Source organism: Hydra vulgaris, chromosome 11 (genome assembly GCF_038396675.1).
Source record: "Hydra vulgaris chromosome 11, alternate assembly HydraT2T_AEP".
NCBI lineage: Eukaryota > Metazoa > Cnidaria > Hydrozoa > Anthoathecata > Hydridae > Hydra > Hydra vulgaris.
The window spans coordinates 36497501-36512725 of NC_088930.1; the positions used below are offsets into that span (position 1 = coordinate 36497501).

The following is a 15225-nucleotide window of genomic DNA, read 5'->3' on the forward strand; positions in this document are numbered from 1 at the left end:
CTATTGATGAATAATGGAGCAGTTTTTAAATCTAGTGAGTATTCAAATGTATATTAGAAAGTGCAATTTATTTATCTGAAATAAATATAAATTTGTTACAAATACTAGGTTGTCTTCAAGAAGACAAAATAGCCAATTTACATGACTTGGAAATTGCTCTATATATAGATGGTCTATTTAATTAGTGGAAACAGCTTCCAGTTTTAGCTATGTAAAGTGGCAAATCATACCAGAGTATTAACTATTAATACGTTCATTTATTGTAGTCTGTATAAGCTTTCGAGATGTCTATTTTAGTGGTTTGTATATAAAACTGTTTTTATATTGAATTGATACTTTACAACAGTTAAAGTCTTTTATAAATGGAATATTTAAGTAATTAATAAAAAAAACTATTTTGTTTATCAAAACCGCAAAGAGCTTTTGTTTTTAAATTTTTATTAAGAATATTTTTAATACGAAAAAAAATTATTTTTAAAGAAGTATTGTAAGTTGTGCTATTTGAAAAAAGACATGTATATATTTTTTATGTTTTTAGCAGTTGAAGCTGTTCTTATTACTGAAGTAACACGTATTTATTATTTGTGTTGTTGATGTTGTTTTATAAACATATTTAACTTAAATTGATGTAAATTGTTGTTGCCCTTTAAAGCACTATATACTTTTAGTATGAATTTTTTGTTACTTGTAATCAACTCAACCAGTTACATGCCATATAGGGAATACAATTACTCGTGTATTCTGCTACCTGAGTAATCAACGATTCAATTTTTTTCTATTATATCAATTTTGGTCTACTCGGGTTACCCAGGTAATTTTTGAAAAAAAATCAAGCTATAAAGTTACAAGATAATAAATATATTTTTGTGTATTAAGAATAGTTATTATAAGTTCAGTTTTCAGTATAGGATCTAGATAAACTCCAGTTTAAATTGATATGTTGATATGCATTAATTCTATCTAGATAAACCGATTCTATCTAGATAGTTTGATTCTATCTATACTTCCATTTTTTTCTATTATATCAATTTGGTCTACTCGGGTTACCCAGGTAATTTTTGAAAAAAAATCAAGCTATAAAGTTACAAGATAATAAATATATTTTTGTGTATTAAGAATAGTTATTATAAGTTCAGTTTTCAGTATAGGAATATTTTGTTTTAATATGTAGTTATTTTAGTGTATAATTTATCAGTTAAGTTATGGTTTCTTAAAATAGTACTTTAAAAGCACTAAACCACTGAGAGTTTTGGCAGTCAATCCACTGATGTATACTAAATGATAGGAAGTGCTTTGTATAATTGTTCCAAGTTATTTGCTCTTTTCCCATTTTCTTTTAATAATTTTCAGCTCTTTTTTGAGTTGCAAAGGTTTGTGGATTTTTTTTTTGGTGGTAAAAATGTTAATAACAAGTTATGAAGAGTATATTCACCAAAAGATGCCCCTTCATTACTTCAGCTTCAACGGCATTTTTGATTCGGTTCACAAAATATATTTGTAGTATATGAACAATATAATATTGACAGATTGACATATGATGTCAGTATGTCAATATCAAGTGAAAAACTAGTTGATGAATTTAAATTTTTTTAGATTATTGCAAATAATTATAAAATATGTCTGAATTTCCAAGTAATTGTATTCCCTAGTCACAAATCAAAGTGTTTTTGCTATCTTAATGCAGATTGCATTGTTTATTAAAATAAAATACAAAGTTTGTTTCTTAACAGAAAAAATATATAATTAGAAAAATTTTTATTATAATTTTTACGACTGATATTTTTTTTTAATTTTATTTTTTACATTTTTTATCATATCTCTTTTTACTTCTTAAATATAATTATAATTTAACTAATTTTGAATACAAGGTTCGAAAACAACAAAACAAAAGTAAAATAATAATTTTTTTTTAAATTAATAAAATTTTGCATTGCATATCAAATAGTTATTGTGCTAGAATATTTGGAGAAATGTGGCTTGATATAAAATGTTTTTATTTTTTAGTTAATTTTTTTCTTCAGTTAATTAGTTGCTTTTTTTAGTTCTTCTCTAAAATTTTGTAAATGAATTTTTATTAGTAATAAAATGTTTTTTTTATGCCCATATTTATGCGCATAAAAAACTTAATGTGCATTCAAATGAAGCATAATGAAAGAAATATTTTTTAGGTCATATTGATAGTCATGTTCATGGATTTATTGAGGGGTAAGAATATAATCATTATAAGTTTATGAATATAAATTCTTTTTTGTTACAAAAGCAAAATATGCTTTAAGAATTTCTAACCATTTTAAAATTTTAAAAATTTAACAATTAATAACGGGCTATTTAAATTTGGATTTTATGTTGAAAGTGAAAAAGATATAAAGCAATCTTTTAGACAAATCTTGTTTGAAAATATAATTTTGTTTTGTTTTTTAAAATGATGTTTTATTTTTTTTCAAAATAATAATGAATTAATTGTAAGAAAAGTTTTACATAAGATATTATTTGCCTAAATTTATAATTATAAATTGGATAAGGGTTACATCATTACTATATAATGATATTTATATTAACAAGTTTTTATGCAAAAAATAAAAATATTTAAAGTTTACTATAGTTTAGTTAAAAGTAAAGAATAGGTTTAAATCAGCAAATTTGTGGTTCACTTTGCTTCTAGTGTATAAACTAGTGTGCTTCTAGTGTATAAACTAGTTTGCTTCTAGTATATAAACTAGTTTGCTTCTATTGTATAAATTTTATAGTCATTTTATAATCATAAATAACTTTCTTATTTATAGAAACTACAAAACATTTATAAATTAGTGAAACCTTTATCTCCGAATAAAAATGAATAAAAAAATTAAAAGCATAAAAAAGAAAAAGTTAAGATTTATAATCAAAACAATTTATTAGAAATTAGAAATCTTATTAAGAAATTACAAGAATATTGCTTTTAACTCTAAAAGGTCACTTTTATACTCCTCATTATGAAGTTTTTCCATTACTTCACAATACATTTCATCTTTACTTAAAAAGTATTTTTCTTGGACATCCAGCAAAATCAGAAGCAATGACCTAGTCTTTTTTCAGAATTTGATTTAAAATCAGTTGTTTTTGAGTAAAGCTGGTATGAATTTTTGATTTGAATTTCACTTAAAAATAAAGAAATCGATGACATGCTCCAAAAACCACATTGCACAAAAATTCAATGACAAATGATTTAACAATAATAAATCAAAGCAAAATAAATTTATGCTTTTTTTCAATAATGACACATTAATTGTTAGATTAATAACTTCTGCTACAAATTCTTGTAAATGAAATTGTGCCATGAACACTTGATGGCTTTGCGTTTTCACTATAAATAGTCACTGTAAAAGGACAAAATACTATATTTACTTTTGAATAAAGAACGTTTTTTCTCATGTCACATTTATTAATTTTTTGAAACTGTAAACTGCTAAATTGTACTTAACATACACAGGTTTGGGTTCAGAGTTAATGTTACTGAATTCAAAATCACTAAAATAGTCAATCATATTTGATACTCTATTATGACATTCATTTAAAATATGTAAATAATGTAATATATAAAATAAAATCTCATTAATGAAAATATCATTGATGTATTTAGCAAAACAATATTTCTTTGGAAAAGATATCATTCTGCCAAAGCATCACAAAAGCTATATGAATTTTTTTTTTTTCTTTGTTTAAACATTTTATTATTATTATTATTATTATTATCTAAGGTTATAATTTTTACAAATAGAATAAATAGGCAAAATAAACAAGGCTATTAACCTTTTATTTGTTTGTATCTACTTATGGTGATATAATTGTTAATATGTATTTGTACATTTAATGTGGTCACAGGTGTTGATGGATCAATACTAAATGGTATTTAATGCATGGGTTGTAACTACATTTATAAAGTTTGTAAGTCCATTTGTAAGTTTCTACCATATCATTATGCAAGAGACGATAGCTTGTGCTAGCTTTTGGTTGAAAGTGAGCTTTACTCAACTTGCGTAGAACATTTTCAATTAATCATTGATCTTTTTTAAGCTTGGGATAGTAGAGAGACCTGCAATAATCAATATGAGGTAATACAAGGGAAATAAACTAAGTACAAATTGTCGACATGTTTAGATTTATAAATGATTTTTTGATCATTCCAACAGTTTTATTTGTGGTGTTTATCTATGTATTTATATGGAAAGAAAAAGTAAAATTACTGTCAACAAAGGCACCAAGGTCTTTTGCGTCAAGAGAGTTTTCTAGATTATTAGAGGTATTAAGATTTATATCAAGAAGTGTATATATAAATTTTCCGTTTGTTTGTCCTAAGAGCATAACTTTAAATTTTTTTGCATTAAAACTTAGTTTCCATAACTTTGCCCAGTTTGCTATAATGTCCTTATCGATTTGCAGGTTATTGCATGATGAGCTATTGGAAAGTAGTTTGTATAACTTAGTATCATCTGCAAATATCAATACAACAGCTGAAACCAAATCAGAAAAATCATTAATATATATCAAGAACAAAATTGAGCCAAGAACTGAACTCTGGGGACCGCACTAATTACTTTTATTCATTCTGAGTATGTACCACAAACATTCATACTCTGCCACTGATCTCTTAGGTAACAAGTTTGTCATCTATTTCATAGGCTTTAATTTTAGAAGTAGGAGTGTCAAAAGCTTTTGTTATATTAAGATATGCATTATCTATAATAGTTTTATTTTCAAGCGTTGGTAACTGACATTAAGTTTGTTAGACAAGAATAACCTTTGATAAATCCAGATTGAGAATTGCTAAACAAGGAATGGTTGTTAAAATGTGAAACAATGTAAGGTTTTATAATTTTTTTAAATATTTTGACAATGATACAGGTGAGGCTAATTGGTCTATAGTTTTCGGCTAGTGACTTATCTCCTTTTTTAAAAATATGGATAATATGTGCATCTTTCCAGACTTGTGGTAAGGCTCCATCATTATATGACTTGATAAAGATTATGAAGAGAGGAACTGAAGTTGTATGATATCTTTACGGACTCTGGGATAAATGTTATCCAGTCCTGCAGATTTATAAATTTTGAAATTTCTCAAATGATTAGAGATAATAGTTGAAGATAAATCAATGTTAGAAGAGATTTCAGATACACTTTTATTTAAAGAAAATATTGGAATGGATTTTATATTATCATGAGCATAAACCGAGGTAAAGAAATTCTTGATTATAGGAATGGTTGCTATTGCCAGTTTCGCTATTAAAACTAATATTTTGTTATGTATTTCTGAATATTCCTGACAGAATATATATACAAAATATAAGTTTGTATTAAAACTAGATTCTTCTTTAAGATAATTGTAAAAAGTTTCTTTTCACTAAACTTGTCACTTATTTAGTTTTGGTTAGCAGTTTTGGTAAACGGATGCTCTCTGCGCGCTAATTTATATTTTTTTGTTATTTGTTTGTAATTAAACAAAATTGCCACAATTATATATTTTTGATTTATCAAGTGGTATTTAACTCAAATTTAAAACTTTAAACTTGATGCACATTTTTCTGGTATCAACAGCGGTATGTAAAACGTGATCAACACTATGGATATTTAAAATATCAGATGTGCCAGCTTTGAAAACACTAAACATAGTCATGATTTTAGTGTTTTTAGTTACCTTAACTTACTTATTTTACTGTATGCTTTTAATTTACTTTTTTAATTTATTGATTAAAAAAAAATGAAATACTTTAGAACTCCTGTCATTAAAAAATGTGTAGTTTAGTATTTTTTGACATGATTATTTGAACCATGTCTTTTTTTGTGTGACTTTTATCAAACTTACAAAAAATCAGATGAAATATTGTCTTAGTTTGCTGATAAATTGACATACCCAAAACGTCTAAAAAATTGCATAGCATGAGCCAATCAATTTACCAGCAATCTTCAGCAAATTTTTAAAATGTTGTTTGGCATTGTTTTATCTGCTGTGAGTATACAGTAAGGTTTGTCATAGGCAACCTCATGAACATTTTATAAGAGCTTGTACCAATTATAAGTTTAGTTAGAGCAGACTTACTAAATGCCACTTTCAACATTTCAAGTGTTTAGGAGTTGTATACAATATCTTTGTGCCATTTTTTTAATAGCGGATAGTTGCTGAGCACACCAGACTGAATCTAACATTTGTTTCTGTCTATACCAAATTAAGTTGTGTTGCTGTAATTCTAAATGCAACTAATTAAATGCAACACATGTACCAACACAACAACACAAAAAATTTTAAAATTAAGTTTGTTTTGCATACTCTTTATGTACATACTATTTAAATAACCTTATTATTTATTCAATACAAATAATTTATAATAAAAAATTTTGATATGTAAGTATTTAGAAAGTTTGTTTCTATTTAAAATATCAAATTGTAATAAACACTTTTCAATTAATAAGTTAATAAGCACAAAAAAAAAAAGAGTTTATGATTTTTTTTTTTTTTTACTACAAAATAATGATCACTTGTTACATAAATAATATTTTTAAATGTTATCCAATAATTAATTTAGTTTATGAAAAAAAAAAAATCTCATTTATTACAGGAATGTTCTTAACATATCTCTTGCATTGAATGGTAGTGGTTACAATGTTACAATAGATTATTTTTTTCCACCTTTTCTCACTTTTACTTCTGACAATGTTCCATTCGGATTTTTCAAAATAAACTCAAATCAAACTAAGTATTCTGTAAGCATTCTTATGATTTTTTAGATTCTTTTAACTTTATAATTTTTTTGTTTTTGTTTTTGTTTTTATGTTTTTATATACAAATAAAAAGTATGAAAATATATATGAAACAGTGTTTAGATAGTCCAATATATAAATTAATCTTTAATTTTTTTTTATATGCACTCATAAAAACTTATTAACAATAATTTTTTTTCAAGGTTTAATTACCATATAAATTTATATAGTTATCAAATCTTATATATTATTACTTAGTTTCCCGAATATTTTAACACAAATGTTGTTGTTATAAGCAGCATAACATTGTTTTTAAACAAAAGAAATTGTCTCGGCGGTTTTCCAATTGAAATTCCGATAAAATTAAGTTACCAAAATAAAATAAACGAAATGAAAGCTGTAACCATGGCATATCAAATAAGTTTGCCTTGCTTGGAAAACTTTTCCAAAATATCAAAAGATAAAAATGCTTTAAGAGGTAAGTTTTGATATATTTTTAATTAATAAAGTATTATTGATAATGGTGATCATTGTCATCATTATAAAATAATCATAATGGATAATGTTTCCCAAGAAATCTTCTTGAAAATACATTATTACACATATATTAATGTTTTAATGAATTAATTAAAAGTAATGAATAAAACCTCAATGTAAGGCGAATGCTCTTTATATGTTTTAAAAATAAAATATTATGTTTTCCATTGAAAGCCATGCATAATCCATTTAACTCTATTAAAAACCAATAAATTTCTATAGGGTACCATGGTTTAACCATGGTTTTTAATTCATGTTTCATGTTGCCCACTCTGTGTTTCATAGTAACCGCATTGTTCTTTATGGTTACCTCAAAAGTCCCAAATATTGATCCATTTAATTTCCTGGCCATTCAACAGTCCAAAATGGTTAACAAAAATGGTTAAAATTCACTAATAAAGTTTTAGAATAACAACAGCTAGACAAACAATAAGTTGGACTAAAAAAAATGTGGCTACATATAAAAGCATAAAGTTTATATATACATATATATATATATATACATATATATACATATATATATATATATATATATATACATATATACATATACATATATATACATATATATACATATATATATATATATATATCTTATATATATATATATATATATATATATATATATATATATATATATATATATATATATATATATATATCTATATATATATATATGTAGATATATATATGTATATATATATATATGTATATGTATATATATATATATATATGTATTATTACATTACATCCATTTACGATGAATCAACAATTTTGTATATACTTATAAAAGGCATTTGATTAAAAAGGCGTTATTTATGTTTCGCAGACAGCTCACGACTCCGGGCCAGAACTCTGGCCAACATTGCGCGTCATTGCGACTATATTAGTAATGGGTCATTAATGGAGTAAGTCTGGCAAGCTTCTCAAGCAACTTTTTCATGTCTGCCAAATCATCACAAAAAACCGCTGCAGGGTGCGACAAAATGCCTGAACTCTGGCAAGTAGTCAAATGCCACTGAAAGGACATATAGATACATAGGACATAGATCGTAAAATGGTTGTTTTATTGAACTATATTGGATGTTTGAGTTTAAAATATTTTTTTTTATTTAAAAATTTTTGTCTTATTAAAGAATTATAAAAAATATTTAATGTTATATATTTTTTTAATCTAAAAAAATTTTTTTTTTAATATTTATAATAGATTAACTATTTTTCATTTCATAATAAAACAACTGATTTTTAAAGTATCAATAGACAATCTAACAAAATGCGTTCTTTATGAAACAGTCATGATCTTTAAATCTTTTAAATCTTTAAAAAAATCTAAAAAAAAAAAAAGGATATTTACAGTTAGCTCTGTTTTTTAATTAATGTTTTTTAATTATTTTAATATACTTAAAATAAAGAAATTGTTTTAGCTTTTTACCTGTGTTTTTTCCAAATTTAAAAATAAAAGAACATTTGTTTTTAAATTTGGAAAGTTTTAAAAGAGTTTTTTGGTTTAACCCTTTCTTTCCCGATTTATAAAAGAAAGAAAAAAAAGAAAAATTTTAATGACATTCAATATTTTTAAAAAACATTTGGGAACTGAGGCGTTTATTTTTAAATTGTGCATCTAGTAAGAATTAGCAAAACTTAAGCATTTGTTAAAATTGAAAAAAAAATAAAACAGGGTTTGAATTTTGAATTTTAAAGTTTGTGTTGCCAAATGGCAGCAATGGGAAAGAAAGGGTCAAAACATTTTGCCTCCAATTTGAGAAAATGTTTGCGAATTATTAATTGTAATAATAAAAAAGGATTAGCAAAATAGTATGTACTTGGTATTCTTTAGTAAGCGAAAAATAGTTCTATCTACTAATTAAAACATAGGAAACTATCAAATACTCCTTGAAACCTTTTCAATAAAGTTTCAAGCTTTATTTTTTAGTATAGTTTTATTTTTACAATAAACAAATTTGTCTTCATTTACATTGTTTAAGCATGATAATAAATAGCTAAGGTCTCCATTTCCAGTTTTTTTAAACTTGTCTCACTAAAAATGTGTATATTTTGGTAATTGGTTTTTACTTTTTTAAACAGTTTTCGTATATATTATAAGTAAGTAGTGTCAAATGTTTTGAATTAAAGTTTCACTTACAATTTAGTAAATATTCTTTTAGCTTATAGTTAATCATAAATATTTCTTTAATTTTTTGTTAAAAATATTTATTCACTTTATTGTTAATAACAAATAATTTTTAAATTTAGTGGTAAAAATGTTCATTTTATAGTTTGTCGTTAATTTTTTTGTTTGTTTGTATTAATTAGTAAATACTTATTAAATTTGTAGTTGTTGATAAATATTTACTTAATTCTTAGTAAGAAAAAAATATTTGTTTAGTTTATAGAAAGAATAATTTAGTTAAAAGAATCAAACAATTTTTATTAATTTTAACTCAGAATATTATGGTCGTGGAATACTTGTAAATGCTGATAACTCATATTTATACATATGCATGAATCAAAACGTTGAGAGGTTATATTTTTTTTAAGTTTTACTGATTAAAGAATGCTAATTTCTTGTTATATTTAAAATGTTGTTAAATTGATTAATATAAATTGTAAATATTTAAAAGTTAAAAAGAAAAAGATTTTTTTTTCAATGTTGAAAACAAGGATGAATACTGGCATGTAACCACGATTGTCGATGAAATTATTAGATTATTTTAATTTTTTTTAGCTCTAAACCAGCATGTTTTTTTTCGAATATCCCTGGTGATTTTATGATTGGTAAGAATGAAAGTTATACAATTGTTCTATAACAAATAGAATCTTGTTAAAATTTTTTTAAATGTTAAATAATATTTTGTTTTAACGAACAATTTTTTTTGTTATATAAAAAGTTTAGATAATTTATTTTAACTAAAATTTACTTATCTTAGTTATGTTATCTAAAATTTATTTTTATAATTATTGGTTTGCATTAAGTGATTAGTTGCTGTAGGGTCATTCCATGCCAAGTGGTGCAAAGGTCCCTTATGGACCATCTCAGATTTTATTGAAATTTTTTGATTTTGTACATATATATGTTAAAAGCATGTTTTGAAAATTTTAGATCAATATCTAATATGGTTCTTGAGAAAACGCTATTTAAGTAGTGGGCTATTTTGCATAAAATTTCACTCTACAAGAAAAAAGGGTTTTTTCATCATTTTTAACAGCCAATAACTTTTGAACAAGTTAGTTTTATACTTCAATTATTATAAGATAGCAAGTGTGCTGTGGATACTTTGAAAAAAGAAAAAAATATTATTTCTGGCATCTTAACTTTTTCCATAATGGCGGGCTAAAGTTGATTTTTTTGTTTTAAGAATAAGTTTTTTTGTGATTTTAAAGACCTTAATCTTAAAAACTAGTTACAAAGTTAATACAAATCAAATTGCCTGATGATCTACATGTGGTGGATAAACATTTTTAAAAAAATCAGTTGATTAAAGAGCTGCATTCAAAAGTTATAGGTCTCCAAAATGAGTCAGATCGAGATTTTCGTAAAATTGATCTGTGATGCAAAGCATCTGTTACCTAAGATGGCACTTTTTTTTTTTTATAAAATTTTTTATACGCATAAATTAAAGACTGTTAATTAATAAAAACCAAAAAAATTAATGGGCGCTTATTTATAACCCCCAAAAGGTAGTCTCTAAAAGTCAGGTAAATTTTCCATAAAATTCTGAAATTGACATAATAAATAAATGCATTGAATTATATAATGTTATTTATTATGAAATATCAATTAAAAAATATCAATGCTTAAAGCCTTTTAATCCCTTTAGATAAAGAACTTTTAAATCCCAATAGATAAAGTCCCCTCCCCTCTGTCCCCTCCCCTCTTTATAATACAATAATTTTTTTAATGAAAAACAAACAAAATGTTTTTAAGAAAATAAACAAAAATAATAAAATTTACAAAAAGTTAAATTTCTCAAATAATAAAATAATCTTATTGATTTCTTTTAAGTCAATACTATAAAATCTTCCACTGTTTGACTGGACTTTAAGAGATGGACCTTAATGCATATTTTATGCACTTTGCATAAAATATGCATTAGAGGTACCCAACAAAGATCATCTCTGCATGGCAACGTAAACTTGTTACATAAAGACTTTTTCATGAATTTCATATTAAGATCTTGATGCTCTTCTGAAATACTAAGAATATTTCCTAAATACCATTGAGCATCGTAAACGCAGGCCACATATTCTCCTGGTGAGTAACTGTAAATTTTATTAATATAAATTCTGCAAGTAGAAAAATCCACATTAGTGCAAATAATATCAAATGAGACTCTTCTTACTTTTATTGAGGTAAGTGATATTGGGATAAAACTGTGGTGGTTTCGTGTCCCAGGTATTGTCGAACAAGAACGATATCTCTCTTCCAAATTGAAGTTTGTAGTATGTGTTTCTATTGAAACTTTGTCAACAAAAAAAAAAGATATTCCTTTGACGTGTTGAACACACCAGCTGTACATTTTGCTTGGTGTGTCAATAGGATCGTTTAGTGATTGACTGGCTTGTGCAACAAGACGTTTCACTGTTCCACCAACACCATCACAAGGGCTTTTACCATGCGATGTTGCAAAAAAGTGCCACTCTGCAGTCATGTCAAAATCGTGTTTATGGTAGCATAAGTTGATAAGATTTTTGTAATTTTTATATTGTGATGCAGCTCCATCACTAAAATAGATAATGTGTTCAAATGTTTGTAATTGTTTAAGTTTATCAATAACATTACCGATAAAGCAATGAACAGCATCTGTTCCATGTTTCAGATGATCTGATATAACACAATAACTTTGACTATCAAGTTTTCCATCTTTTATAAAATACGCAACAAAGGGGTGCTCAGTTGCTTGGCTGTTATTCCAGTGAAAACCTTGCACTGCATCCTGTATTAGAAAACTATAGTTTTCTGCAAAGTCAAGAAGAACCAAAGCTTGATTTTCTTTTAAATTAGTTTTCAAATGTTGGTAGTAGGTGGCTTGACTTTTTGATATAAAATGATGCACTCGTAAACTATCTAACTGTTCATAAACCATTTCAATAAATTCATCTAAAGGTAGAGTTGCTGGTACTAAAGTACATTGGTAATTTGATTTTTGCCATTGATAAAAGTTAACTTCACTAATTTCTTTTTCTGTAAACAAAGTGTCAATGTAGTCTAACAAAACCTTTTTAGCAGGACATTTATCGCAGCTATGCAGCATACAATCTCTATTTTCAATGCTACAAACCATTAATTTTAATAAGATTTTGTAATCAGAAATTCCAGGAATTTTCTGTACAAGGAGCTTTACATTTTGATGGTACTGGCAAACACAAACTGCATGCAGACCAGAAGCACCACCCACAGGAATGCACCACTTGGGCCTTAGCTCACAAAATTTTGAAAATCCAACTTTAAGATAAGTATATTTCTTTTTAAACTCAATATGTAGCTCTTTCATATTGACTAGTAGAAGGCGCTTTTAGATATGTTGCTTTTTACTATCTACTTTAACTGAAACAAACTCTTTTTTTCCTGGACAAACCCTTGAATATTCATCGCATTCGTAGAAATGAACAACCTCTGTAATTACATCTTCGCTTAGTTTTCTACCCAATTTTGGAGAAGGTTTTGATAGTATTCCACTTTTTTTACTTAATTTTCTGGCTTGTACTACAGATCTTTTTGAAGTAAAAAAAAACTTCTGAGTTTTCTCTATTGACCAACTGTCTGGAGTGAGTGTAAGAAGTGTGATTTTTTCAGAATTTGACAATGTTTTTTCAAATTTTGACTTAATTTGAGTCATAATATTGTCTAAATCTGTGTTTGTTTTTTCAAACATTTTTTTGAGGGTGATTCAATTCCACAAAGTGCAGCTATTTCTAAACCTAGCACATTGGCAACAGCTTTTTGTGTATGAGCTCTTACGCTATCAATTTTACGCTTTCCATATGCAACTCTATTTTTTTTTGAAACAAGTTTTAGAGGTGAGCATCCAAAACTTGCAATACTTGAATTAAGATCTTCTTTTAATGTATGGTTGTCAACATAAATTTCTTTTTCTTGGAGTTCATTTTCTTTTGTATTATGTTTGCAATTCAGAACTTTTCTGCAACTAGTGCAAATTTTTTGACCAGGCATTAAACCAAAATCTTTGGCATATGAAAGACTGATAACTCTAAGAGAATCTAAAAAATAACGGAAATAATTATTAAATATTTTTTTTTTAATTTATTTAGTGTTATTAAGGTATTTTTATTAAATTAAGATATTAAATATTGAAACTTTCTTTTCACATTTTTTGCGTGCTTGTTCAACGGATTACAACAATACCTGCGATGTTCATTCTCATACCTCCACAAGTAAACTTTCTCATGATAGCTACAAATAAAATCTATGGGATTTATTTTGCTTCTCAAAGAAATAAGCTCTTGGTTTAGTTTAGACAGTTCTTGGTAGCGTTTACTTTTATTAGATAGATAGCACTGTTCATTTAATGCTTTACCAATACAGCAAGTAGAAAGCTCAGGCATATTACTTATTATTAATTAGTTCTAAAATACAACAATTTATTTGGTTTTATTAGTACTTTTTAGATTGACATACTAGTAATATAGAATTAAATGAAACAATAACTAAACTTTTAAAAAGTAATAATTTTTTATGGAAAATTTACCTGACTTTTAGAGACTACCTTTTGGGGGTTATAAATAAGCGCCCATTAATTTTTTTGGTTTTTATTAATTAACAGTCTTTAATTTATGCGTATAAAAAATTTTATAAAAAAAAAAAAGTGCCATCTTAGGTAACAGATGCTTTGCATCACAGATCAATTTTACGAAAATCTCGATCTGACTCATTTTGGAGACCTATAACTTTTGAATGCAGCTCTTTAATCAACTGATTTTTTTAAAAATGTTTATCCACCACATGTAGATCATCAGGCAATTTGATTTGTATTAACTTTGTAACTAGTTTTTAAGATTAAGGTCTTTAAAATCACAAAAAAACTTATTCTTAAAACAAAAAAATCAACTTTAGCCCGCCATTATGGAAAAAGTTAAGATGCCAGAAATAATATTTTTTTCTTTTTTCAAAGTATCCACAGCACACTTGCTATCTTATAATAATTGAAGTATAAAACTAACTTGTTCAAAAGTTATTGGCTGTTAAAAATGATGAAAAAACCCTTTTTTCTTGTAGAGTGAAATTTTATGCAAAATAGCCCACTACTTAAATAGCGTTTTCTCAAGAACCATATTAGATATTGATCTAAAATTTTCAAAACATGCTTTTAACATATATATGTACAAAATCAAAAAATTTCAATAAAATCTGAGATGGTCCATGAGGGATCTCATTAAAATTTGCACCACTTGGCATGGAATGACCCTGTATCTGATAATTTGAATAAAAAATATTTGTGGAGCAATAACGTTTATAAAGTATATAATATGATACAATATAATAATGTTATATAAATAAATGGTATAATAAAGATAATGTAATAGTATTATTAGGTTTTTAAAGCATCATTAAAATGTTAAATATTGTTTATAGGAAAATTTAATTAATGTTTTGTTTACATCCAAATCATAACTGTTTTTAATATAAAAATATTTTGCCTATTTTTAATATGTAAAATAAAATTATTCATAATAAAGGAAATATTTATTTAATCATGAAATAATAAACAAAAGGTTTTCATTAACTTCATTTTTAATCTCGTGAAGTTTTTGTTTAAAAATATTTTCCTCAAAACGATAAATTGATTGGGAAGAGTATTGTTTCAGGTACTTCAATATTGAAACATAATGCATTGTTGATTGAAAAAACTTTTGGTTTTTCTAATATTTTTTTATTTTATTTAGTTTAATAATTATAGTTTAATAATCTCATAAATTATCATTATTTTAAATCTACAA

The 15225-nt window shown here is 25.4% G+C and overlaps 1 protein-coding gene across 3 annotated transcripts in view; it reads left to right on the top strand.

The window, feature by feature from the left end:
• Window positions 1-15225, top strand: part of LOC136087618 (uncharacterized) — a 110334-nt gene that overhangs the window by 91180 nt on the left and 3929 nt on the right. For all 3 annotated transcript variants that reach the window (XM_065810932.1, XM_065810933.1, XM_065810934.1), the window contains 5 exons: window positions 2169-2205; window positions 6591-6735; window positions 6991-7210; window positions 9715-9790; window positions 9995-10044. In XM_065810932.1, coding sequence (XP_065667004.1) covers window positions 2169-2205; window positions 6591-6735; window positions 6991-7210; window positions 9715-9790; window positions 9995-10044 — 528 coding nt within the window. The remainder of the gene's footprint in view (window positions 1-2168; window positions 2206-6590; window positions 6736-6990; window positions 7211-9714; window positions 9791-9994; window positions 10045-15225) is intronic.